This window comes from Prinia subflava, chromosome 4 (genome assembly GCF_021018805.1).
Source record: "Prinia subflava isolate CZ2003 ecotype Zambia chromosome 4, Cam_Psub_1.2, whole genome shotgun sequence".
Classification (NCBI taxonomy): Eukaryota; Metazoa; Chordata; class Aves; order Passeriformes; family Cisticolidae; genus Prinia; species Prinia subflava.
The window spans coordinates 70,034,419-70,062,323 of NC_086250.1; the positions used below are offsets into that span (position 1 = coordinate 70,034,419).

Sequence of the window (27,905 nt, forward strand, 5' to 3'; positions counted from 1 at the left end):
TGCTGTCAAAACTCCTCAGTTTTGGTGTCACCGGGTTGGGTTCTGCCTGAGAAGTCAGAAACCATGGGTTTGAGCCTGAATTATCAGTGCTCAGAAGCGTGGCAGAGCTCAGCTTGACACATGGTGCTTAAGCAGCAGCTCCAAAAACCCCCTGCAGAAGCACAGCCCTGATCCCCCCTTGGCATCCAGGGAGAGGACACCAGACCACAGGAGCCAGTTGCAAAAATCAGGGAGAATGCTGCAAACAGGATTTTCTTTTTTATTTTTTTTCCCTGGTGCTGTTTTACACTTGGCCATATGTTGGAAGTGTTTGTAAAATGCTTTAGGATCCTTTGAGAAAGGAATGTGATGTTTAACTGCCAGAAAATGCTGCTATTATGCAGCTACTAAACATAGTGTTTTGCAAACTGCACATCCTGGAATAAATTTTCCTCCTCACAAAAGCTTTTTGCAACACACCTGCTATTTTGTCGTTCCCTGCTTTTCAGAAAACATGTTGATCCTTGAAAGAAAAATAAATAACAGACACGGTTTTCAAGGATGTTTGAATAGCTTAGGAGCACAAATCCTTCCAAAAGGCCACAACCCAAGGACATGTGTCCTTTGCTGTGTCTGCTCTGATTTCAGGGTGCTGTTGGGCTGCCCCTATACTTGGTTTGGTACTGGTCATAAATGATGGCTTGGGATTCAGGGGACACCTGATAAAATGGTGAGGGCTTGTTGTGAATAAAGATGTTCAAAATGTTACCAGGGACTGATTTCAAGTAAAGTGGAACAATTTCAGTGGTTTGCTTCAGTGCTGGCATTGCTGGTGCTCTCTAAGAGGGAGGCATGCTCCAAGCACAGCCCTAATACTACAAATCAGTGCATATTTTAGAGTTACAACCCAGCTTGAATAAGGTGAATGGGTTTAGCTTCCTGGAGGGAGGCAGGAAATCCTGGATATCCTCTCTGATCTCCCATTCTGCTTCCTCCAGTCTCCTGTGCTAGGTCTGTGGGTTCCATGCAGATGTGGATCCTCACCTCGGACACCTCTGTTGGGGCAACTAAATCCTACCTGGGATTTGGATGCTCATCATCTTTCCATGGGTTTTGCATATTGGCCTCCTGTTCTAAATTTCTGTGGAGTGAATGCTGATGAGTGGCTTGGATGGAGCTGTTACCAGCCACATCCCTAAACCAAACCCTGATAAACTGCTTGAAGAGCACCCAGGAGAGAGAGGTGTTATCTGAGACAGGTGGAAGTTCTGATTTATAGCCTTTGGTCCCATTCCTCTACCCTCCTCTCTTCCTGAAGTGGTTGCTTGTTTTTTTCCAGCTACCTATCTTTCTAGCAAAAAAAAACCCCTCTATTTTATGTCTGGCCCAGTGTTCTTCTATTTCTGACTGGAGCTTTTGGATATCTTCTGTTACCAGTTAATAGTATTAGTTAATATCAAAACTAATGGCACAGAAGGAATCAGTAGGGGCAGATCTCTCCTAAGGAGACAGATGGAGGGACCATCCACTACCCAGGCAGGAGCTGCCCCTGAAATTCAGGACTGAGTGGTGCTTCAAGTTCTGCACTCACAAGCCTGAAGAGAAATATTAAACTGGACTCCTTCTTACCAAAAAAAAAGTCTTTTCCCTTGGATGAACTGTGCATTTTAGTAGTGAGAGTAAGAGCAACACATTCTCCAAGACCTTGATTTTTATTTTGTAAAAAGGAAGACAACATCTCTCAGAATATAGTAAACATTGTGGGTGTTTTAGAGTGTTTCCTTCCAGTGTTTTGTATTCTGGAAGAGTTTGAATTAGAGAAACCCGTGGGATACTTTCAACTCATAGACAATCCTGACCTGGCTGCGTGAGTGGCCTTGAAGTCCAGCAGGGTTTTTCTTTCCTCATCCCCCCTCGGTCAGTGGGCACGTGCTGATGCAGCAGCCTAAAGGGAGCTGTGTTTGGTTTGTGTTGGGAGCCAAAGCTCAGTCCTGAGCTCCTTCCTGCCCTGGTGAAGGCCAGGCTGGCCCCGGCTCTGCACGCTGCGCTTTAATAACCTGCGAGTTGCCGTGTTGTCTGCAGGCTGCCAGGTTATTTACACTCCATCTGTTCTTCCCCATCCAGCCCTTTTCCATGGCTGCTGTTTGCCTGGCTGGGAGACGTGCATGGCTTCCCAATCCCTCTGTTATTCTGCTGCCTTTTGATCCACTCTGCCTCAGCTCTGTTAAAGCCATTTATCTTTGTAAGACCTGAGGGACACCACGGGGGGAGTAAAGATGTCTGTGACACCAAAGGGTGAGATGGAGCCTGGTGGTTCCTCTGTGAACAGTGAACAGTTTGAATCCTCTCCAGCTCCCTCCTGACTGTGCAAGGATTTGGGTTGGGAGATCAATCCAAGGAGGTGGGTGAAGCCAAGCCCTGTCTGTGGTGCCCTCAGGGTCTGTTTGGCAGCACCATATGAAAGTCATGGTTGGGAGAGAAATGCTAGAGGCCATTCAAGCCAAGCAGATGGGATGAGTGAGAACCAGGTCCCTCAGCCTTCCTCATTCCTCTGGCATGTGTAATTTTCTTCATTACATTCTGGGGTCTCTCGGGATGGGGAGAGGTCAGCGAAAGAGCCTGGTTTAGTTTAATCACTGCTTCCAGGCTTGGTGTGAGGGAGTTTGTGGTGTCCTGAGCTCCTGCCTTCCTCATCCCTGGGCAGTATTTTCCACTGAGAGGGGCTGATGTGCACCTGCAACAGCATCTGCTCCCATGTAGGAGTGGGTGATACACAAAAGTCACCCATTTTAGGTCATTTTATGAGAGTATGTAGTGATAGGGCAAGGGTGAATGGCTTAAAACTGAAAAGGGAAGGTTTAGATCAGATATTAGCAAGAAATTCTTTCCTGTGGGGTTGGTGAGGCCCTGGCATAGGTTGCCCAGAAGTTGTGGCTGCCCCATCACTGGAAGTGTTCAAGTCCAGGCTGGATGAGGCTTGGAGCAACCTGAGATAGTGGAAGGTGTCCTGCCCATGGCAGGACGTTGGAATGAGATGATCATTAATGCCTCTTCCAACCCAAACCATTCCATGAGTCTGCTGTTATCTGAAGATGAATTAATATCCTCAAAGAAAGCAAAAGCAGCTGTGGTCCACAGCTCTTTTTCAGGGTGGTTGCAGCTCACAATGTGCATTGACTTGGCTCCTGATCCTCTCTGCTCTAACAAATTCCTATTGATTTCTCAGTAATGATTCCTGCCACGATGTTACAGAGGGCAGCCTCCGTCCCTCCTCACAGTCAAGGGGCTGTGTGCTGAGGGGGTGTGAGCAGAGACACTGCTGGTTTCACTCTGAGCACTCAGGTGTCTGTTCCCACCTGTACCCCCCTTCTTGTGTGACTTCACCCCTCGTGGAACGGGACCTGGGCGTGTGACACAATCGGGTCTCACCGGCGAACTCTTGTGAAGGGCTGTGGCTCTGAGATGCTAAAAAAACCAAGCCAAGCACACCAGAAAAAACCCCCCAAGTGGATGAATCTCCATCTCTTCTACCTCTGCCCGTGCTTCCAGCGCCCAGGCAGAGCCCAGCAGGCGCTGTGTGGGAGGGATCTTTGCCCTGCTGCCATCTGCGGCGGCCCGAGCCATACGGAGAAGGTGTGCTTGGATTTCGACCGGCTACTCTGCAATGTTGCTGTTTCTATGGCAACTATTTTTTATTCAACAAGAGGAGCTTAAAATCCGTAGGGCTAAATCCAATCCTCGGCAGAAGCATCTGCAGTTTTTCAAGGGGCTTTGCAGTAGGTGCAGTTTGTAGCTGGCTCTCGTTGCTTCAGGGTCGTGGTGTCTCTAAAAGCTCTCTCCCAGCACCCTTTCCTCACCATCCCACCCCACATCTCCACATTTTGGTCTTCCTCTGGTGGCTCTTGTCAGAACAAGGGGACAGCTTGCACGTGTTGGGTCTTACAGGGGATTTCTGCCTTCCTGCAGAGAGTGCACCTTCAGGGAAAATTGCTCTGTGTTTAGCAAAGGAAGTTGGTGAATCACAAACAAGACTGATTCATCTGCAAATAATGCAGAGGGTTGCATTTGGTAGCATTTCTTTCTTTATTTCCTTTGTTTTTTTTTTCTCAATTAAAAAATGAATGCCAGATTCCTGTGGAGGCAGTTTAACCACTGCTATTACTGTGTTTGTGACTGGTTCCCACACATGAGGTTTGTGATTAAAATTAGGCTATTAGAAACAGCCAGTTTCTTGGAGAAATTAGCAAAAACACGGAGGGGAAGTGATTTCTTCGAAAACAAAAACCAAATCAATTCATATGCTCCCAGTTATATCAGATGGGCCTTGCTCCTCTGTGTCCTTTATTCAAGTAAACCAGGAGAGATGGGACTGAAGGCAAAAGTGTTTCACACTGTTACGGTTAGAGGAGGTTCAGGTCAATAATTTATTAAGTGTTTCTAGTCAGCATCTCAACCTTGCAACTTTTCAGCATTCAAACTTAGTTCTGAATTTTGCCTGAACGTGCAGTTTTATAATTTGTGTGCATCTGACTTTCCTGGACCAAAAGAGCCCTGACTTTTAAGACTATTTGAAAATTAGACTGAAATTTCAAAATTAGACCCAAATGAGAGCCTTTTGCTCTTTTCTATACTCTGTGTAAGCTACTGCATGTAAAATTATATTACGCCTGTGGTCTTGAGCAGAATGGGCTTAAAAATGGCCATTTCACAATCTGAAAGTGATTCCCTTCCTTGGGTTTGGGGACACAGATAAAGCAACCAGCTCAGAGTGCAGCTTCTCTAAGTGTCACAGACAAAAGCAGCTTAGCCAGGTCCCCCTGTTCTATCAGCTTTACCCAGTGCACTGTAAAATTACCTGAGCTCCACTCTTGTGACATGGACAAAATTGAGTTTATTTACACCCAAATGGCATTTTTTTAGCAGAAATTACATTTGTGGACCTGGTATTTAGCTACTAGGTTGGGCAAATGGCAGTGATGATTTTGAAATTCCTCTTTCTGAGTCCATCACCTAAAACTAATACTTACTGAGTTAATTACCAGAACTTAAGCATGTCCCCCAGCACAGGCACTTCCCTAAGGCTTACTCACATCCTTAAGAGTTGCAATGCTTTTCTAAATCTGTTTGTGGGTCTCTTTTGGAGTGACATTTAGGGTGCTGTGTCACCTGGCATTTCTGAAATCCGCACTGCTGGTGGCTTGTTAGCTGTGAGAGACAAAATTGTGTGGCTATCTCAGACCATAAAGGAAGAAGGCTGGGAATTTGGAGCCTGTTTCTGCTCCCAGCACTGTGGCTGACTTGTTACTTAACCTCCAGATGTTGCAGTTCCCAGCCCTGTGTGTGATGCTGGATGCAGTGAGCTGTTGCAAAGCCCATCTGTAATTTTTGCAGAATAATTACAGAAACACGAGCCATGTAAAGATGGAAATCATGGTGCAGATGTGTATCAAAGCAGGGCTGTCTTTCAGGTGGCCCAGAGGGTCACAGCCTGTGCATTTGCAAATGCACCCCTGCTCTAAAGCTGTGAGCGTGGGACTGAGTTTAATTGCTTTTTTGGGATTATAGTGAGAGCTTTGACAGCTCTGGCTGTTGCCAGTGGGTTTGGACTGTGAGTGACAGACGTTCATTGAGGAGTTTTGCAGTGCTCCACTCATTAGCCGTGAGCTGTAATCCATCATGTTAGAGACTGTGACCCTTGGAGTGAGCAGCTGTGGTGCCCGTGCCACGTTAATTTGTTGAATGTTTTGTGGCATGATTTTTCACTTTGCTGTAAGGGGCTCTCCTGTGTCCTTGCTGATTGTCAGTCCAGGTTACTTGACTGCTCCTCAGCAGCCAGAGGGTGTTTCCATTGCCCTCTCAGGGCTTGTGAACCCCAGGACAGGAGATCTACTGGTATAAATTATAGAATCACAGAATCATTGACTCATTTAGCTTGGAAAACCTCCAAGATCATGTTCAACCATTACCCAGCGTGGCCAAGCCAACCACCAAACCATGTCCCTAAATGCCACATCTGCACAACTTCTAAATCCCTCCAGGGATGGTGACTCCAACACTTCCCTGGGCAGCCTGTGCCAATGACTGGCAGCCCATTGAGTGTAGAAATTTTTCCTGATATCCAACCAATACTTCAGTGTGGTCAGCCAGGCAGCTCCTGGGAAGCACTGACTGCCACTAGGAGTAAAGGCCCACCGTGCATGAGGCATTAAAATGCTCCAGCTGGTCAAAACTATTCTGCCTGTTGATCTCCATTTCAAAGGAAATTGCAAGTCACTAGGAGAAGCTGCTAGAAAATAATGGCTGGTGACATCCTCGCTGGTGGCGTTGAATGCTGTGAAATAGCAGCAAAGGGTGGAATTCTGCCACCCATTATCATTTCAGGCATTTCTTTTGTTCAGCTGCAGAGCCTGGCGGGGACCAGGAGAAAGTCTCACCCCTCCAGTCCTTTCCTTGTAGCTGCTTTTATTAAACAGGCGTCGTTCCTGTCAACGTGAATAAAGGGAAGAGAGAGCAGTTCATTATCCAGTGTATCACTTTGAGTCTAATACTAATTAAAAGCTTTGCCATCACTTCTCTGGAACCTATTCTTAGAAATTATGTAAATTAATTGGAGTTTTGAAGAGGAGCATATGCCAAATCCTGAGTAATTCCCTGCTGGCTGAGGCAGCTCCAGCACTGGAACCAGAGAATGGCATCAGGAATCTTTTTTTCTTTCCTTTTGTGGCTGCAGAAATACAAAGCTGCTTGGGTAAATTTTGATGGTTCTCTTTAGGCAGTATACAAGACAGATCGAATATCCAGACCCTGACCATTTTGCAGATGGGTACAATACAAAGGCTTTTTTTCCATGAAAGCTTTTCCATCTCAAAATTGACGACATTTAACACAGAAAGGGTTTTTACTTCCACAGCATTTCTCTAAAGAAATGCATGTGCCTGCTTCAAAGAGGATTTTGACCCTCAAAAGGGAGATATACTTGAGATCCCGTGAACTCCCCTAGTGAGTTCACTCTTGCTACTAATTTAATGGGGAAAATATTTACTTGCTAAGCTGAGTGACAAGGGAGATTTGATCCCTAGGTACACAGCACTTTTGAAGTAAAATACCTTCAAATATTACTAGTACTTTTTTCCCCCCTATCTGATTATTTTTCCCCTTTGAAAAAAAGCCAAAACAAATAGAAGGGAGAAACACCAAAGAAAATGATTCGGATAAAAAGGAGAAGCAGTTTGGTTTGGTGTCAGTATATTTTGGGCTCAATCAACAAATCACTTTAAAAGTTGATTAAACTACTTGAGTGTTTAAAGATAAACATGATTAAGTACTTTGGTGGATCTTGGCTTATTATGTATGGAAGCTGGATCCAAGCGTGAGTTGAATCATGGAATGTTTGTGGGGAGATGCTGATTCCAGATGTTTGTTTTGCACGTTTTGCAAAGTTGCCTTTTCTTTACAGCCTTGCCCCAAGGATTAAGAGACTTCAGAGTGTGGATCCTCAGGCAGAAGGAGGCAGCCCTCCAGTCCAAATGCTATTTTTTCTTTAGGGGTTTAAAGTTCAGTGCTGGTGAGATTGGAGTTTTGAAGCCATCATCTTTTCCCTGTGAAGTCTTTTAAGCACTAAAGGTGGCAATTTTTGATAGGACCTTAAAGCTCATCTCCTTCCACTCCCCTGCCAAGGGCAGGAACACCTCCCACTATCCCAGGTTGCTGGCCTTGAACACTTCCAGGGATGGACATCTAGAACTTCTCAGGGAAACCTGTTCTAGTGACTCAGTTCACTCACAGTAAAGAATTTGTTCCTAATATCTGATCTAAATCTGCCTTTTTTCAGCTTAAAACCATTCTTCCTCCACCTATCATTGCATATCCTTATAAAAAGGATGCTCAAACTCCTGGATGTCTCCTCCTTTCTCAGCCATTAGTTTCTTGGGCTCTGGGCCTTAATATTCTTAAATACTCCTCAGTTTCCTCATCAGTATTTTCTTGTGCTCTAAAACAAAATTCATTATAGTTCCATTGGTGGTTTTTTTCTGCTTCTTGGTTCTCACTGGAAAGGGCTCCATAACACTGCAGGCTGGTAAGATGAAAACAACCATTCCTTTAGCTGTGGTTGAAGCTTGTAAAAGTCCTTATCTCTAGCAGCAGTTGGAATGTAAGATCCCAAAATAGAAGTTGTTAAGCCCTTACAAGTGCAGACAGTTCTTGGGAAAAGAAAGCACAATGAAGCACAACTTTGGATCAATAGAAAATCATTTTAGAACAAGAATACCACATGTAGCAATGAATGTAGATGGGATTGTTGTTGCTAACCACTTATTAGATAGCAAGCTTTCTGCATGTATTTTGGAGTAGTCTGTGAGTGTGTGCTAAATACAACATCATCTCTCTTTATGCTTGCATTGGCTAATGCACTAGTGGTTTAGAAATACTGTGGGATATTTTTACTGAATGAACACAAAATGCAGTCATTACCCTGGAATTAGGGTGGCAGCTGGTGTGACTGTTAGATGGGGGTCACAAGGGATGGAGTAATTAGGTGTGTTTAACACACTGGTGGCAAACCGAGGAATTGAATGTGGGTTATTTCTGAATTTCAGGACTGTATCCCGCATCCCCAGAGCTGCTGTGGAAAACCTTCTGTGTGTAGCCTGTGGGTGCAGCCAGGTTTTAACCCAAGTCTAAGTGTTATGTTGGGCATGTACTTGAACACAGCTGCCTGCGTGCCCATCTTCATGTTCTCTGGTTGCCCACATTTTGGGTCTGAGTTCACTGCCCAAGGCTTAATCCATTTCCAGTCTCCTGGCTGCAAAAAAAAAAAAATACCTTTCCATCTTGCCATCTTGGAGACCAGCCCAGGTGCTAATTTTGGTGCCCTGCAGTTGCTGGACACCCATCAGGGTAAATCAGGGCCATGCTGAGCATCTTGTGCATTACCCTGGGGGGTTCAGTCTGAGTCTTGGCACCTCTGGATTTTCAGTTGCTCCCAGAGGGTGGTGGCTGTCAGAGATGGAGAGACTGCCCACAGGAGATTTTCAAGCAGCAGTTTCTCAGCCAGGTCCTCATTTTGGTGAGCACAGTCTCCTTGTGGACCAAGTTCTGGTTGGATTATTCTGCTGAGATGGACATAGCCTGTGCTTTAGGTGTGATGGGCTTAGTGCTGTAGATGTGTCCTCTAGGACTGAGTTGTCCCCTCTCTTTCTGTGGTTGGGTTGGCATGAAAAGAACACAGGACCAGCTAAGTTGACAAAACCATTGTGGACGCCTTTCAGATAGGTTTTCAGATGTATTGGCTCAGGTTTTCAGATGTATTGGCTCCTTCTTGGTGTCACCACGTGTTCCTCTTCCCTCAGGACCACGCTGATTTAAGAAACCACTTCGTCACTGTGGGGATGAAGCTGGAGGCAGTGAATATGAGGGAGCCATTTCATATCTGTCCTGCATCAGTGACCAAGGTGAGTGCTCAGAAAGGAGGGATGGAAAGAGCCTGGGAAACCCTTCCTGATTTCCATCACATTTAGAAAAAAAAAGAAACAGGAGCGGTACTTAAGTGGCTGGAGAACACGTTGAGAAACAGGTTTTAAATCCATAAATGTTCCTAATTAATTAATTCTTTCCCACAAGCATCACCAGCTGATTCCATGTACTTAAAAGCAGTGGGGATGAGCACATTCATCTACCACTTGAATGCAAAAAAAAAAAATCCATCTTCTGTCTTTGTCTCCCCTCCATCCTTATGTATTTTCCCTGCACATCTGAGAAACCTATGGAAATAAAACAGCTGAATGGAGGTGGTAGTTGGATATTTAATCCACACACTCAAATGCAAGGCTCTGGGATCTTCAGGATCATCTCCAGTTGCTGCTCAGCTGTGAGACCTTGAACCTCAGCGCTTTCCATTGCTTCATTTCACCCATCTCTAAAATGCAGGCTTTGATCTCTTGGGCAGAAACACTTTGACGAAAAGGTTTAGGTGAGAGAAAATGATTTTCAGTAGTTTGATCTCCAGGTCTGGCTGTTTCAGCTTTTCATGTTACCTTACATTGCAGCAAATCTAACTCCTCATTTTGGCCTCTTCTTTTTCACCCTTAGGTTTTTAACAATCATTATTTTCAAGTGACCATTGATGACTTGAGACCTGAACCCAGCAAAATCTCGATGCTTTGCCATGCAGATTCCTTGGGGATCTTGCCAATACAGTGGTGCCTTAAAAACGGAGTCAATCTCACACCTCCCAAGGGTTTGTATTCCTTCTCAGTGATTTTGGGTTTACTCTGAAGGATATTTGCTTATTATTATTGCCTTTAAAATTGTGGTGGTGGTTGCTGCAGGGCATCAGCTGAAGTATCTCAGGCCAGAGTAGTTCTCTGGAGTGACTGGGGCTGTTCTGGCTCTTAGCAGCCCATGAACATCTCAACAAATGTGTCTTGCTGGTGGATTGATGTCCTGTGCCTTGAAGTCTGATCCAGGCTTGTGAAATCCTTGTGAATCCCTGTGGAATGAATCCTAGAAGTTCTTTTTGTGTGTAGAGAGCAAAAGGAGCATTTAAAGTCCAATCTAGTGGAAAACCGTGTTTCATCCACCTTGGTTCAAGACTGAGGCCCAAAGTTCCTAGATCTGGATGTCTGAGCTAAGAACAGCTGCCTGCCCAGGTGTGTGGAGGGATTTCCTTGGCTGTCTCAACAAATCCCAGGGCACAGTGCAAGCAGTGTTCAGGTCAGCCAGGAGAAACACCCTCCAGCCCTGCTGTTCCTCAAGTTTGTAGCAGTGCAGTTAATTACTCCCAACTTCAGACAACCACCTGTGGTGCTCTAGCAATATTTCTTTGCTTGCAAAATGTGTTGGTTCCCTGGAATTTCAGGGGTTTGAAGCTGTCTGGGTTGTTGGTCTGTTCCAAAAATCAATGTTGCTTGGGAGAAAGAAATACCTAAAAAAAAGAAAAAAATCAAGCTAAGTTTTATCTATGAACTTTTGTCTTCATTTTGGAAAAAGCATGATGCTGCCAAAGCCAGGGGAGGAAAGGGTTATTCCCTACCAGATTCAGGATCCTCTTATGTATATCCAGGGTGCTTCTTCAGCACATGTAATTTGAAATTCCTACCAAAGTCCTGCAGCCCTGTGCGTGCAGCTGCATGCAGTGCATCCATGATTGCTCTGCTGCTTCGACTGAAATAAGTCTGCTGTCTGGGGCTTTAGCTCTCTCCTGCTAAAACCCAGGTGTAGTGATAATGCCTGTGTAAGCACTCACTGATATTGGCCAGAAAATGTGGCAAAAATGAAAGTAAATGGAATATTTTGGGGTTTTTTCCCACCCGAATTCACATGCAGCTTGCCTCAGGTAGGATAATTAACTGAAGGAGACCATAGGATTAAAAATTTCCAATCCATGTTGATACAAAGCCTATCTGAGATGGTATTTTATGGGTCAAGTGTATGTGAACTCTCTTTTAGATGCCAACATTTTAAGATGTATCTGAAGCATCTGTCATGTGAATATTTCTCAGCTTGGCCAGGTCTAGTGGAGGTGTCCCTGCCCATGGCAGAGAGATAGAACTGGGTCACCCTCTGGGCCCCTTCCAACCCAAACCATTCTGTGATCTTGTGTTATTGGGATCCTGATTATTGGGATCTTCCTGGGCACCTGAGAAAGTGCAGAAAGTCTCTCCACATTCCCCTGGCGAAAATGGTGTCAGAAAGAGATCAGAAATCCTGGGGGGAAAGCTATTTAAAAGGCATAAAGCCAGTGGCAGATAAATGTATTCTATATGTTGCTGTATTTTTTTACACTGTGTATAAGGGCTGCATGTCCAAACTGAATTTTCACACTTTGAAACCTTTTCTATGAGCAGACACGTTCTTGGAGTTAATAAAATATAATCAGATACTAGAATGAGTTATTTGAAAATAAACACAAATTAAACACGACAGAAACCCATAAACCAAATAAGAAAGCAGACAGAAAGTGAAAAGCATCCAAACCCCTGGTTAATTTAAGGTTGCCAGGGAGGTTTTCTGGTCTCAAAATCAACAGATTTTTTTTGTCAGAACAATGTGTCAGGTTGGGGTATTGGAGTTCAGAGTCCTTTATTTGTCTGATATCCATTCTCTTGCCTTTTTGCCTATCGGAGCTTTATTGAAGACAAACAAAGAGTAAATGGGTCATGAACAGGAGGTGCAAATATTTGCTACTCGAAATAGAGAGCAGTGTTTTCCTGTACAGTGCCAAAAATGAATATCCATTAACTGCTGCTGTGTAAACATTGAACAAGCTCTGTTTATATTTATTAGAGCAGGATTTATAGACCACTTCCCTTTCAAGTAACAATCATTGTTTTATGAGCTATTAAGTGGGGGAAAAAAACATTTTGATAATGCTCCTAGTTGTAAAGCTTACTGAGGAAAAGCCAATTCCAAAACCTGCACTACGTTTGTATTGTTATATTTGCTTCTGATGAGGCTGCTGGGCTCTTCCATGCCTGGAGATGGGATGGCAGGCACGGTGAAGGTGTTGCATGTTTGAGGAGCAGCAAACACAGCTCTCAGTGCTGTCCCTTGCGATTCCAGTGGTGCAGGGCCAAGCCGACGGGCAGTTGTGTGGAGACAACACAGTCAAGTTTTTGTACCTCACTAAAACACCTCGAATGGGCCTTTTCCTGAGTCTTGCAGCGTGGCAGGGTGGCAGTGCCAGGTGTTGATGGAGGCACTGGGTGCTGGCACCTCCCCGGCCGCTGAGGGAGGCAACTGAGAGCAGGAAAACTCCTCCAGTCCAGCTGGAGCATCGAGTCCAGCCTTGGATCTCCACCTTGGCAGCCAGCACTGTGTCCAGTTGTTTCTTGACCACTTCCAGGGATGGGGGATTCCACCGCTTCCCTGGGCAGCCCGTTCCAAAGCCTGACAACCCTTGGAGTGAAGAAATTCTTACCAATATCCAACCTAAATGTCCCCTGGCCCAACCTGAGGCAGTTCCCTCTCCTCCTGTCCCTGTTCCCTGGGAACAGAGCCCAACCCTCCCGGCTGTCCCCTCCTGTTGGGGACTTGTGCAGAGCCACAAGGTCCCCCCTGAGCCTCCTTTTCTCCAGGCTGAGCCCCTTTCCCATCTCCTCAGCCTCTCCTGGGGCTCCAGACCCTTCCCCAGCTCTGTTCTCTTCCCTGGACTTGCTCCAGCCCCTCTGTGTCTGTGGCCATGAAAGCCCAGAACTGGACACAGCCCTGGAGGAGCAGCCTCACCCTGAAAAAGCCACAGATGAGTCAGGGCTTATTTGAAGTCAATTCCTGGGTGTTCCCCTCTTGGAATCCTCCTTGTGGTGCTGCAGCGAGTTAGTTTTGTGGTTATAAGCACAGTTATTCTCCCCAGAGGCCCTCCCAGGTTCTGTTCCAAAGGAAAAGGGCTTCCAGCGATTGCAGTGGTGCAGGGCCAAGGCGACGGGCGGTTGTGTGGTGACAACACAGTCAAGATTTTGTACCTCACTAAAACACCTCTAATGGGCCTTTTCCATCCACTCTGACAAGATCTGCGTAGCTTCAAATCAAGATGCAAAATCCATCCGCAAGGGCTTTAAATTGGAGATACAAAAAGAGATGGAGAAGAAGTGTGAGGAAAATACTGTCACAGAAATTGTTAAAAAACAAGGACTTTTTTTTTGTATGAAAAAAGAACATTCTTTAAAAGTATCTGCCCTTTTTTTTCCTTCTCTGTGCATGTTTAGTTTTTTTAATTATTATGCACTTCAATGCCCCACAGAGACAGGCATCTTAGCTCAAGGCTTTATCTCAGTAATTTGTTTGTCATGAATGCAGTTATTAGGATTAGAAATCATCTTATCCAAGATACTTCGGTCTTAGCAGGATGCTTGGCACGTTGTTTTCAAAAATTTTACCTCCTTTTTTTGGGATCTGGCAGACTGATAAGGGATTACACTCAGTATTCCAGTCCTTGCCTATAAAAAAAGTCACCATTTTCATTGTCATAAATGATTCATTCGCATTTGATCTTGAGTGTCCCTTTTTGACTGTCAATGCAAAAGGCATTTAGGGCTGTTCTGTGAAATGAGGCCAGGCTGAGATGCCAAGAAGGGAGATTGAGGGGAGAATTTGGCCTTTGGGTGACTCCTGAAACTTCCAATAAGAGCAGTTCTGCAGTAATGTCATTAGAGCATCCACAGGCCCCTGGACGGGATTAGCACTCACTGGTTTCAAGCACTGCAAAAATACAGACTAAGAGGCAGGCAAAAAAAAAATCCCCCAAAAGCAAATTTAAAAAAAATTCTGTCCCAAGAATTTATTGCCTAAATTACCAAGTACGAATAGCGGGTGAGCAGAGGTCTGATTTGTCTTTCTGTGGTGGGACTCCTAGAGAGATGTTCATATAAAGGAATCCCTTTATTTTACTTAGAGGCTGCAGGGGTGATCTGCTTGCTGAGGCTGGGAGATCTGCCTGCATTTTCCTGCTCGGTCCAGATTTCTGTAACATTCTTACTGGGATGGGATTCAGCTTACACACCCTGAGCTGCTGGGGAGCCAGTCAGGGAGGATACGTGAGTGAAGAGAGGAGAATTTATCTCCTGCTTTGAAAATGAGGAAGGATCAGCTTCTGATTGTGCTGATCCTCTCCCTGTCCACTCCTGAAGGACCAGCAAATAACCCATGTCCAGCTCCATAACCTCATCCTTTAGACAGCTAAAAACAGGAGAAAGAAGTCCATAACTAGCCCCATGTGGAAATCTGGGGCAGTGGCACTTCTCATTAGTTAGGGTTTGTTAAAAGTTGGGAGATGCTCACAGAAAAGTGAAAATAGGGGAAATAATTATATCTTACTACTTCTTAATGGAGACTTGGCAGTGAAATGCAGGAGGTGTGTGAGTGGAGGCTGGAGAAGCCACTGGCTCTCAGGGTGTGTAAGCAGGGGCCCTGCTGATCCTGCACAGGTCACTGAGGCAGGATGAGATGCTGAAACACAGATGTTCATCTGCTTGGGGCCTGTTTTGTCCTCTTTGGACGGGAGTGTGGCTGATGGTTCTTTTTATTCTGTCCTCCTGCAGGTTACTCTGGCCAGGACTTTGACTGGGCAGACTACCAGAAGCAGTGTGGAGCTGAGGCAGCACCTCACCTGTGCTTTAGAAATGTAAGTTCTTCCTTTTTCTCCTGTTCATCTATGTGAAACAAAACAGCTTGCACGGAAAAGGTGCTGAAAAAGGCTTTGAGAGGTTCATGAAGCTGCCTTAGGAAGGAAACTGGGGGAGTGTTCCAGGTCTCCATCCCTAAAAGAAAAAAACCCCTTTTTTAGTCTTGTCTTATCTGTAATTATGCTGCTCTTCATCCACTCTCTGGTTTTATACAGCACAAAAAGGATCTCACCTGGTTGTTGTAATTGAAATTCAAGTGCTACTAAAAATAATTTAGGTAAAGAAATTGCATTTGTCCCTTTTTACATTTTAGGTGTTTTCTCTGGGGAGATACATTTCTCTTAGGTGTTTTTCCAGGGGAGATACATTTAACCAAACCACATGTATTAAAATTCTAGATGTATGAGAGGATGATTAACCCTCAGGGATGCTCTGGTCCTTGGGACAGTTCATGTCCTTCCTTGATACAGCAGCAGTGACGTGAGAGTGATGGATGCCATTAAGATTCACAGCTTTTGAAAGAATCTTTTGCAGGCTGTTTTATGGCAATGACAGTCCTGTGTGGCTTGATCTGACAGGTGTTCATTGCTTGAGGAAAGGCAAATGTAGCCTTCTGCCTTTTCCAGTAACCTGCTGCTCTCCTTCATGTGTCCATCAACTGAGGGAGATTGAGATTGACTGAAAATACTCCTGCTGGTGGTACCTAGATATTAGTGGTGCACCTAAAACAAGCACAGAAGGCTTTGCAAAATAAAGGGGTGGTGTGAATGATGGACAGACAGGTGTCTGTAGGAGTTGTACAGCTTTTTACTGGGGTCACAAGTCACAGGACTGAGGGATGGGGTGTTTATGGAAAGCAGGATGGAGACAGGCACCAGCTGTGGTTTTCCATGGCCTTCCTCATCTGTGGTGGCCCAGGGGCAGCCTGGCTTGGAAGCTTTGACAGTGAATTGGTGAATTTTGTGTTGATAAACTCAGAGGACCTGTGCCATGAACAGAGTCTGATTTGGAGTAAGTCAGAGTAAGGATTTCTTTGCTCCATAAGGACCCTCTTCCTGAAGGGATTTAAAGCAAAGATTTCCAGCAGTCCTGAGGGAAGCTGGACAGTGCTGCATCACACCAATACAGTGGGGCTGTTTTTGCATTTCTCCTCTGCAAGCATCACCACCATTTCTTTACATCTCTTTTCATTTTGCCAGGTAGTGGATCTCTTCTCTCAGCACTGGCAGCCTTGAGAAAAGTCTCTGTATAATATCCTCTAAGATTCAGTCAGGTCTGAGCATTTTTTGGTCCTTTTTTTTAAAGAAACATTCACCAGATGAACATGTGTCACTTTTTCTTTCGCTCTTAATAACACAATTCTTTTCAGAGGGAACTTCTCTGTTGTCCCTTGTGCAGCCTCCTGGCTTGATTTGTGGCTGTGAGGGGCTCTTTGATTGAAGCTTTTTGCATCTCCCACCTCATGCAGCCAGACGTGGTGTTGGCAGTGGAGGTGCTGTAGCTGTTTCCCCAGGAGGCGTTTTTAACAAGGAGAGGCAGTTATGAAATGGATTGATGTGCCCAAATGCTTAGTAAAATAAACTCCACCTAACTGTTTTGCCATTGATTTTGTATAAATGAGCCTCCAGCACCGAACTGCAGTGAAAGGAGCCAGGGTGATGATAAATGGCATTTCCTTGTTAGGCAACATAAAAGGCATTTAAACAAACTCAGCCTGCATTCCTGCAGCCCTGGCCATTAGCAGCTTTTGCAGGGTGAAGCTGATCTGTGTGCTGAGCAAGGCTTGAGGCAGTCCAAGCTGTGTTTGAGAGTAGCAGCATGTTCTTGGCTGGAAAAGAGACCAAAGCCATGAGTTTTTAGTCTCTCAAAGAGCTCTCAATGATTGTTCAAGGTGAGCTGCCCATGGTCTTTGGTGTTGTACTAATAGGAGGAGGATTGAGTTTGAGCCTGGCTTTCAGTTTCTCACATCGAATGAAGGTTTGGTGTCATTTTGAGTCAGTGGCAATTATTACCCATCCCAATTATTACTAGTAAAAAATCTCATCCGAGATGGGGAACCCTTTCTGTGCCACTGTGTGCAGAGAGACGCAGAGCAGGTGGAACAGAGGGGAGGGAAATCCAGGGAAAGGAAGCCCTGGCACGGACACAGGTGTTGCATTGGTGTGTTTTCAGAGGTAGTGATGGGGGAGATACTGGGAAGGGACTGAGAATAAGTGACAGGAGGGGACATTGGAAGGAGCAGTGGCAAGGAACACAACTGGATCCATCTACACTCGAGCCAGTGTACCTGAAAGCCTTGTTCATTGAGCTTAAAATGGAATCACAGGATTCTTTGGGTTGAAAGGGGTATTAAAGACTGTCTAGTTTCAGTCCCCCTATCCCATGGGCACTGCTGCCACCCACTAGATTGGGTTGCTTAGGGGGCCATCCATGAAAATTCCATGAAGACAAGCATATTTGAAAAGGTTACTCAAATATCTTCAGCTTCAGTCAGCTTGGGTGACTAAATGTATGAAGAGGTTTCTCTGGTCTCAGGCAAGATGGTTTTTTGCTTTCTAAGGTTTCTCCTAGAAAGGTGAGAGATGCTTAAGCACAGGAGTTCTTGGAACCCTCTGGGTAGTATCAGATTAACAGAAAATGCATCACTGGCAAACATTCAAACATACTTGGAGCTGATGTGGAGCAACCTCCTCCCAGTCTCCTTGGAATCAGGGATAGGAGTAGAACATGACATGCATTTCATCACTGATTTTTCAAATGGTATTGGTGCAAACCTGCTGCAGCATGGGCTCCTCTCTGCAGGGTCACTGCCTCCTTTGGGTATCCATCTCCTCTGGCAGGGTCTTCCAGGGGCAGCAGATGGATCTCTACTCCCCTGCAGACCCCCATGTGCTGCAGGGGCACAGCTGCCTCACCATGGGCTGCAGCAGCACAGCTCTGATTGGACTCTGGATGCCTTTGCATTCTTCAGGGTATCCTGCCCTTCCAGTGGAAAGCAAACCTTGCTAAATTCATGCTTCCCAGCAGACAGCCTGGTTGAGGTTGTGCAGTGCTGCAGTGCCATGTTTCAGCATTGTCTCTTGACTCTTCCAGACATCCTTCAGCCGTGGCTTCACCAAGAACATGAAGCTGGAGGCAGTGAACCCCAGGAACCCTGCAGAGATTTGTGTGGCTTCCATCACCTCGGTGAAAGGACGGTTGATGTGGCTGCACCTGGAAGGTTTGTGCTCTAAAGGCTGCTTGTGTTTGTCTGCCTCACTCACTCACTCTCTCTCACTCTCTCTTAATTTTGTCCTTCTGCACAAAACTGCTCTCCAGCTTTTCAGTTTTACACACATTGACCAGTTCTGTGTCATTTACCTGCTCTTTTTCTGGGGGAGCTGCAAGTTCCTCCACCCTCCCATCCACGTGGTCTTTATCATCGTGATAACAACCTCCTCCCTGCCATCATCCTACATCTTCATCTTGGGAACAGAAGTTTGCCTCTCTTGTGCAGCTGAGACTTCTACAGCAATTCCCAACCTGACAGGAATTGTATAGGAGGAGAGGTCTCTAATCAAAGCCCTTAAAGTTGGTAAAAACATTGCCAGGTAACCCAAAGTGTTACAGTTCCTCCCCAGTGTTTGCTCTTGGTAGAGCTGTGTGCAATGGCAGGTTTTGGTTTTTAAGATAATTGTTTGCCTTCTAGCTCAAGGTAGCAACAGCTCATCTGCAGCCTGGTCTGGACACAGGGCAAAATACATTTTTTTAATTGTTTGAAATTCAACAATTGTTTGAAATTCCATTCTCACTAAGGCTGTTTTTGAATTTACACCCATCTGATCAAGGAATCTGACCCATTTTGTCAACTTCTTTTCTTAAATGACCAGCTACCTTCACTTGTATATGCCAAAGATGTGGACAGATGCAGGAAGAGGGCAACACACTCTCACCTTGCTTCCTTCCTTCATCTCTTTCTCCCTGCCTTTTACTGTTTTAATTTCTTAAAGGATGTTTTTTTACAGCTTATCATAAAAAATCCCTGTGTGCATCTTCTTTTGAGTTCTGATATATAGATATTTTAAGCTTGGTTTATATCTCAATACCAGGAATTGAATGATCTGTAGTAAACAGAAAATATGCAAAAGGCTGCAAAAATAGAAAGAAATCTTTGCTGCTGTAGAAATACATCACTACAGTATGCACAGTGTTATGCTAAAAACCGGCATTAAAAAAAACACAACCAAAAACCCCTGCTTGTAGAGTTGTAAAATAAATGTAGCTTGAAGTGTGGCATGGGTTTTTTTGACTCCATTAATATAGTGTTGTTTCTAACTGATTATTTATATTCTGGAAGCAGCAAGGCTCCCCAGCCACCACAGGAGCCCCTCACTGAAGACCTCAGGTCCCACCATTTATCACAGGCGCCTCTGAAGCTTTCACTGTTGCCCTCCCAGTTTCCCAGTTTGACAGCCCAGGCTGCAGCCATAAAGCAGGAGCACAGGAGTTAAGCAGGGCCGAGTTAGACATGAGGGAACGTTGTGTGATAAATCACACTTTGTACAGTAGCAAACCCTAAACTCGAGGGCGAGCGTTTAATGAGCAGCAGTGCGGTTCCCCCGTGGTGGAGGAGAAGCTCAGGACTGATGGGATGCTCTGCGCTCTCTGCTACTTTATTACTCATCATCTGCATTGTTAATTTTTACTGGTTCATTTTAGATTTTAGAGCTTGAAGCTTTCTGGTGTGAATTTATACAAGTAATAATGCACGCTCCCTGCACAGCCCAGGAACTGGAGGAAAACCCTTTGGTTAATCACTTCTCCAGGGAGGTTTCCTGTAATTTCCCTTTCACAGTTTTCTAGAGTTGCTGCTCTGTTCTACCCATCCTGTAAGATTCATAGCAGGACACAGACATTTTTCTCACCCTGTTTCCAGTCTCCTTGTTTTCCCTTTAACCTCCCAATTCCCATGGACATTCCTTGCTCTGCGAAGAGAGCGGCATAAAACACAACAGATGAAACTAATGAGTCTCAAAAAAGTTGTTCCCTACTCCTGTGAGTGAGGCCAAAGGAAGCAGTAAGATGTTGGAAGTGGAAAGCAGGGTTATCAATTGCCACAGGGCAGAAGCAGTGGCAGGGAGGACAGAGTAGCTGTGATTATGTCTTACAAGAGGAACAAAGTGTTGCAGGAGAATGGGCATTGTGCTGTTTTCTTGCTCCTCGGGGTGACTGCAGCTGTAAACTTCAGAACCAGAATGTGCACAGAACCATTTTGGTTGGAAAAGACCCTTCATGTCTCATTCACTGTTGCTTGTAAGCAGGGAAGTATGTTTGATCTGGTTACTTTATCATAATTTAGAGTTGTAGAATAATTAAGATTGGAAAGGACCTCTAGGATAATTGAGCCTGTTTTGTCAGAATAACACCATTACAATAATGAAGTGAATGGTTTTCCCAGACCTGGTGGCATTTCAGTGTTGATTTGCTCTGTTTAGGGCTTGATCCATGGCTTGCCCACTGTGTGCTGACTCACTGTTGCCACGTGGGCTCCTTGCCTGGATTTGTGGTGTCAGGTGAAAATGGAGCTCCCCACTGGAGATTCAAACTGAGCAGTCACCACGTGGTATTATTTCATGGAAGGAAATGGTTTTTCAGGGAATTTCAGCTGCTGAAATCTTGTATTCAGCAAGCTGTGTCCCTCCCCTATGCCTTCATCCCATATCCCAGTGAAAGAGACACTGTATTTTCAATGGATAGTGCATCAACACTACAGAGGGCTCATAGAAACACCATGCAGACATCCATGCATCTACAAAGATATCATGAGTGCATTTTTTTCATCATTTCCTCCAGCAGTGTGACCACCAGCACCTATCTCCCCACCTCCTTCAGATTTTTCATGCAGCCACACACTCCCAGAGCAGCAGGTTTATTACTGATCCAAATGCTGCACCCCAGCCTTGCTGCTGTTCCCATCACAAAGTTCAATTACTGTTTCAATTACACCACGAGCCCTTGATGAACATACATTAGTGGGGAGCTCCCTGTAGTCATCTAGCTGTGCACAGTCCAACACTTGCTGCCTTAAGCAGGAGGCAAAGATGTTTTAACAGATGCCAAGGCGAGGATGATGCAGGGGAAGCTGCTGATCCTTTGGTCCCTTTTATTAGGAGATCACCCCATGCTGGTGCTGGAGCTGTCCTGGGGTGGGATTGGCAGAGGAAGGAGGTGAAGTTGCTGGCCCAGCTGTGCCAGCGCAGTTGAACTTGAACTGGAGTAATTAAATGGTGCCTTGATTCAGCACACAGACTTGTTTTTGAAAGAACTCAAAGCCAGCAGGAATATCTTCATTGGATTTTGAGTGGAAGTCAGGTAAACTAGGAAAAAAAAAGTAGGAAAAATTGTCTTCACTGAAGGGGTGGTCAAGCATTAGAAGAACAGGCTTCCTGGGGTAGTGGTGGAATAACTGTCCCTGAAAGTGTTCAGAAGTCATGTAGATGTGGTGCTGAGAGACAAGGGTTAGTGTGGGCTTGGCAGTGATGGGTTAATGGTTGGGCTTGATGATCCTGGAGGTCTTTTCCAGCCTAAAGAATTCTTTGGTTCTGTTAGTGGGACCCACATAAATGAAGACAGGAGATTGCCTTCTAAAGGAGGTTGTGAAAAAAAAACACCAACCAAATTGGAAGATAATTGCTTTAAATAGAGACTTCAGGTAAAGTTTTGGAGTCAGCATCATGCCAGAGACCTTGGTGCATGTGTCCCACTTTGGATTTTTATACTGCTTCTCTCCTGTTGTATGATCAGCTCTTGTTTCATGTGAGGAACCCTGGGAGAATTCATGGCACTTCTGGACAGAAAAGTGGCCACCTCTCACCCTTAAAAAATGGGGCTCAAGGGCAGAGATGCATAAAAGAGCTTCAGGGAAGCACTGAAACTTAAAAGCCTCTCTCTCTCATTAGCTACCACCCTGCAAAAGCCTAGATACACTCTCTGACCATTAAGAGCAAGCAGTCAACAAGTCCTTCTAACTCACTTATGCAACTTCACAAAATACCCAGGGGTCAGCCAGGCCAGCTCGTTGAGGGAAGTTATTTTGTGTTTAACCTCCCTGGCTTTTGGCTGCTTCACTGCACACCCTCAAAGTGCTCTTAATGGGGTTTTCCTCTGAACCACATTGCACTGTAAATGCAGCAGCCCCATCCTTGCTGTCTGTGCAAAACTGAAGCTGAAATGGTGCCTGATTTTGGCAGCAGATTTATTTTTACACGTTCTATCATTCGCTTGCCCAGGCTCGTGGTGGATGCTTGGATGGCTCTGAGCTTGGTGTTCCCATGCCTAAGTCCCTTTATAAATTTGTGTTTATAGATTCTCAGATGCCCTCTCCAGAGTACATTGTTGATGTGGAGTCTATGGACATTTTCCCTGTTGGCTGGTGTGAAGCAAATGCTTATAACCTCACCCCACCACACAAAGCTGTTTGTAAGTACATGAACATGGTAAATCAGTGGATATATCAGGGAATTTTCCTAAAGTCTATAATCATTTTAGACACTGTCAACCTACCCAGCAGACCAGTAACGAGGCTGGAAGTGTACTGCAGTAAATGGTAATAAATCTAATTAGTGACCAGACTGGAATTACGCAGTTTCTGTGACAAATGTCTCTCTCTGTGACAAGTACAGCCCCTCCAAAAATGGAGTTGTCTATGCTGGGGAAGGCTGTTCCGTGTTTTGGGATTGCACAGTGGGTTGTGGGTTTGCAGAGGGGTTGTTGGTCAGCAGGGTTGTCAGAGGAAAATGAGGTTTCCTTGTCTGAGCCAGGTTCACTCAGGCAGCTGAGTGGATTAGGGACAAAGACCTCAAATTGAAAGAAAACCCCCCATAAAATATCAGGTGGAATGGACATACAGAGGCCATCCAGGTGCCCCTTCCCAAAACCAGATCTGCTCCATCTAAATGGAGAAATAATTGCTGCCATTGTGTGATGGAGTTTCTGCCCTTTCCCAGGATATCTGTCCCTTATTTCACTGCCCTTGCCCGCTCAGAGATTTTCCTAGTGTTCAGTTTAAATCCCCCCACAGCACAATTAAGCCCACAGTGTTCTGTCCTGCCTCCAGTGCATATTAAGACAAATTTCTTTCCTTTCGATTTGCATTTGAAGGCAGTTCATGAGAGCTCAGTGGCTTGGTGTTGTTCTGTTCCAACATACCCAATTTCAAGCCACCAGGTGAAAAATTTGCCTCACTGTTTATATTAATTAACATCGTAAAGGCAGGTTTTAAAATGTATCAGCCCTTTCAAAGAGTTAAATATGCTTAAGTTAAAAATCAAGCAGCCAGAGCCTAATTTAGGAGAATACTGCTATGGCAACATTATGCAGCCTTATCACAATTTATAGCTGGGGATAAATTATGCTGGAGGTAATCATGCTTGTAAAATGTAATCTTATCCATATGTGTTTCTGTATGGAAAAATATTTGTGTTTTCATTTTAATTTTTTTCTTTTATGCTGATCCCATAAAACACTATATTAGCATTCCAGAGGAAAGATTAAATGTATTATTACATCCTTAAAGTAGGTTTTAATGATGTAGTGACTTACTTAAAAAATACCAAGAAAGGATGGTGATAGTAATTAAGTACCATTTCATTGTGCTCAAAGTCGTTTTATAGTCAGTGCATTTACACAGCTTTTTCTGCATTCTGGGGCTACTTAACAGGACAGAAGGGTACAAACCTATTTTTTTCTTCCTTGCTTTGTTTTTGCAGTGCGAAGGAAGAGGAGAATTGCAGTTGTGCAACCAGAAAAACAGTAAGGTTTTTTTTGTTGTTTTGTTGCTATTTAAGGTGATATTTTTACAGGAACGCATCAGGTCTTCCAGTGGGGATAATACACAGCAGCTGTGTGGCTTGGTAACTACTGCCCAGATTCTGCAGCACAGCCAGCAAGAGGATTCTTTTAAGTCTGAAATATTTGTTAGCATATTAGAAAGTCTCTGTAACAGCAATTTTTTACTGGTTGGGGCTGTACAGCCCCTGTCTGATGCCCAGCAAGGGATGCTTAGGGAAGATGGACATGTACCAGGAGGGCATTTCCCTGTCTACCTCTTGCAGTTTGTAGAAACCTGAATTTAAGGGGGGATATTTGAAGCTTGGAGGTCTAAAGCTGACACATCAGAGTATACTTTTAGAGGAGGGGTGAATCTGGCTCCTGTATCTGCAATACTCTGGTCCATGATCAACCATGTGGAAGTGGAATTGTGTTGCAGCTATCTCTGTTCCTTATCCCAGGCTGTTGCTGGTGTATCTTCTGGTCCAGCCTGAGCACTGGTTCTGGTCCTTTGTCCTGTCTGACACTATTAAATACACCAAATACCCTATTAAGTACACCAAATGTCTCTTTTAACAGGTTACCATCCACAGTGCCTGTTGAGAAAATACCTCATGACCTCTGCCCAGTTCCTCAGCTAGACACAACAGGTAAAGTTCCTTATTTCAAGGACCCATGTCCTGTATGGAAGGGGAGGACCCTAGAGAGGCAGTGATTTGTCACAGGGGTGGGGACATGGAACCACATCCTCAAGGTCAGGTGGAGTGAGCCCTCCTGATGTGCAGCAGGTGAGGGTCTGGTTCTCCACATGTCTTGCTGGGGCTATCAGAGTTCCCCTGGAGCTTGCCCATTTCAGATGATGATGTTAAGGCTAATGAATTCTCTCTGATGGAGACGAGTGCAGGTTGTTAATTGACACCAATGAAATTGGGTCCAGCAGGACCTGATGGGTCCCATGTGTTACGTCAGGACTGTGTGGTGTGGCTGCTGCTTCTGCTAAAGGAAGATTCCTCTCCCCTTTAGCAGTGCCTGGAGGCTCTGAGTGCAATATTCATCCATTTAATGGTGTAAACCCAGCAGCAGTGACAGGATTTATCTCACTTTATTTCAGCAGGCTGTGGGACACATGTTGGCATTGCAGCCAACACCCCATTACAGTCAAATGGGGAAAATGAGGATCTTTTGGGGTATGATAACCAAAAAAAAGTGGATAACCACTTGGAAGGCACATGAAGCACATCTAGAAATTACCATTTCTCTCCATGGGCTATAAAGGAGCCCAGAGTAATTAGCCCAGACAAGGAAAACTGCGCTGTAGACCCGTGCTGGGTGAGGGAATGGCACTGCAGGGCTTGTGGGGTCAGACAGGAGCTGATGAGGGGTTTCCAAGGCTCTTCACTGAGTTATCCCTGAGCTGATTCCTTGTCTCTGAGGCTCAGCTGCTGTGTCCCCTCCTGGCAGGTTGCAGTGAGTCGCTCCTGTCCCCTGCAGTGTGAGTTCTGGAAGAGCCCTGGCTCATGTCATGGATTAAATCCTTTCCCAGTTCTCCTTTCAGCAGGGTGTGCAGCCAAATCACCTTAAAATCCCTATTAAAAACATTTCCTTTCCCATGCTGAACAGATTTGAATAGCAGAGGCTTCCCTACCCTCTGTCCCAGGGTAGAATTTTATAGCTCCTTTATTCTCCTCCCCTTCCTCCCACATCTAGGAGGAAGAACTGCCCTTGATTTATGGTATAAAAGTGCTACAGGCTCCTCACTGCTGCTTTCTCCTTTCAGGCACCATCAATGGGAGATACTGCTGCCCCCAGCTCTACATCAACCACCGCTGCTTCTCAGGTCCATATTTAAACAAAGGCAGGATTGCAGAGCTACCTCAGTCTGTGGGGCCTGGCAAGTGCGTGCTGGTCCTCAAGGAGGTATGGCCCAGCTCTCTTTTGGAGGGATTTCAGAGGAAAGTATGAGTCATGGCTTGCCAGACCTAGAATTTGCAAACAATGCACCTAAAATTGTCCTGGAGTGGTTTCCATGAGGCAAAACTGCAAGCCAGGAGGAGGGGGCAGGTTTTGCATTGTGGGTTTTGATGGGAGAAGTGAGGTTTTTGAAACATGGGGAGTTCTGTTAGTTGGGAGCGACTTTAGTTTGGGTTGCCATCAACACAGGAGCAAATGGCAGTGTCATGGAGACATGGGCATCTCGTTTTGGAGACATAAACACCTTCCCAAGGAGCAGGACAATGGCAGTGGCCCAGCATTGGTCCATGTTACTTTGCAGAAAAAATTCAAGCTTATTATGGCCATAAAGCTTTTTCTGGCCATGGGGAGCAGTTCCAAATTCTGGAAAGGGCAAAGGGAAAACCATCAGGATGTTGCTGTAGGGGAGATACACCTGGTTCCTGGTAGCTGTTGCTGAGATGAGAGAGGTGCCAGCAGCTTGGAGAGCCATGGGCAGGATGGAGGTAAATAACTGCAGTACAACTGAAGTTCCTGCTGCTCCTCAGCCCTTTCCACCTAAGGTGTTGTGCTCATCTCCACCACTGATGCAGTGAAGCATCATTCTGGGTGTGTACCCTCACATCCCAAAGTCTTTGGTGAGTAACAAATAACTCCTGTGCAGTTTAGTACTTATTTTTACAGTCTAGCTGTTCTTTATTCCCAGTGGCAGCACAAGTTTTCTGCTGGGACCACTGGTTTATTGTGGTCTTTCACTGTAATAAGCAAGTGAGGTTGCAGTGCCTGTTGTTTGACATCAGCTGCAAAGTTTATCTCATTTCTGAGGTATTTTCTTGGAAAACAAGTTGAAACCTGGAGCCAAATACAGTGGAGACATCAGCTACTGCCATCCAGCCATTGTACCTGGGCTGAAAAGTGGTACGGTAGCTATTCTATATAATAAAGGCTGACTTGAAATTAAATTAAAATAAATATATTGTCAGCTTTAGTTTTAGTTCTGGGGTCAGAATGTCTAAGAAGCACAAACAGTTTTTCATATATGCCAAGACCTCCTCAGAAACATTGTAAAAGGAAACAAGGTGTCTTCTTAAAACTCTAGATGATCTGTAACCCCCCATATCTTATAGAAATATGCTGTAAAGATTAATTAGCTTCATTGCTTACTGCTCTTACTATTTTTAAGACACTTGGCTCTTTATTTAAGAAGCAAATGGACTGTGACAAAAGAAGCCTTTTAGACCCTTGATGATCTAATGGAAGAATCCCAGATAACTCTTGTACTCTCCTCTTTCTGTCCCACAGACACATCAGTATTCCAAGTTTAAAAAAATAACAGTTTCCTGCCCAGCTTTGAGGCCACCCTGGGATTTAGCATCTCTTGTTAGGGAGGAGGTATGGGATTATATCTCAGGCAGAGGAGGGAAATTGAGTTTCTCCTCATAAGAATGCTGATCATTGAGGTCTTGGGCAGGAGAAAAGAGTTGTGATCATATTTGTAGCTGTACCTTGTCAGTGATATCTCCTAAGAAAACTTCATCCAGGATTGAGACTGTTTCAAGGGGAGTGGAGATGGGAAATGTGTGAACAGCAAAGTGCTGGGATGGGAAGAAAAGTGTTGAAGTGCCCAGTGGCATCAGGCACACCACATACACACAGAAAAGAGCCCCTGTGCACATGAAAATACATGACATGGAGAACTTCATAAGTCTCAGGTGCTTGTGAGGTTGGGCAGAGGCTTGTGATGGTGCTGCATGATTGTGTTCATGTGATTCCAGCTCACTCAGCTCTGAAAATCCAAAGGTCAGCAGCATCAAAATAAAACCTCACTGATGGATAATAGCAAAGGGTGGCCTTGCCTAATCCCCCTCAGTGCTGCAAGGCACAAGTGCTGCACCCAAACCATTCCTGATGCAGAGGGCTGAAGTTAAACCACCAAAATCTCAGACTGATCACACTCCAGCCAAAGGACATTTGACCAGTCTGAGGTGGTTGATGTAATTTTCCAACTCCAGAGAAAGTTGGAATCTGCTCTAGATTTTTCCACTGGTT

The 27,905-nt window shown here is 45.0% G+C and overlaps 1 protein-coding gene across 2 annotated transcripts in view; it reads left to right on the plus strand.

Moving 5' to 3' along the window:
- SFMBT2 (Scm like with four mbt domains 2) overlaps positions 1 to 27,905 on the plus strand; it is a 107,310-nt gene that overhangs the window by 56,149 nt on the left and 23,256 nt on the right. For both annotated transcript variants that reach the window (XM_063397077.1, XM_063397078.1), the window contains 8 exons: positions 9,330 to 9,431; positions 10,069 to 10,216; positions 15,015 to 15,097; positions 18,192 to 18,318; positions 22,443 to 22,556; positions 23,846 to 23,888; positions 24,486 to 24,556; positions 25,684 to 25,823. In XM_063397077.1, the coding sequence (XP_063253147.1) occupies positions 9,330 to 9,431; positions 10,069 to 10,216; positions 15,015 to 15,097; positions 18,192 to 18,318; positions 22,443 to 22,556; positions 23,846 to 23,888; positions 24,486 to 24,556; positions 25,684 to 25,823 (828 nt within the window). The remainder of the gene's footprint in view (positions 1 to 9,329; positions 9,432 to 10,068; positions 10,217 to 15,014; positions 15,098 to 18,191; positions 18,319 to 22,442; positions 22,557 to 23,845; positions 23,889 to 24,485; positions 24,557 to 25,683; positions 25,824 to 27,905) is intronic.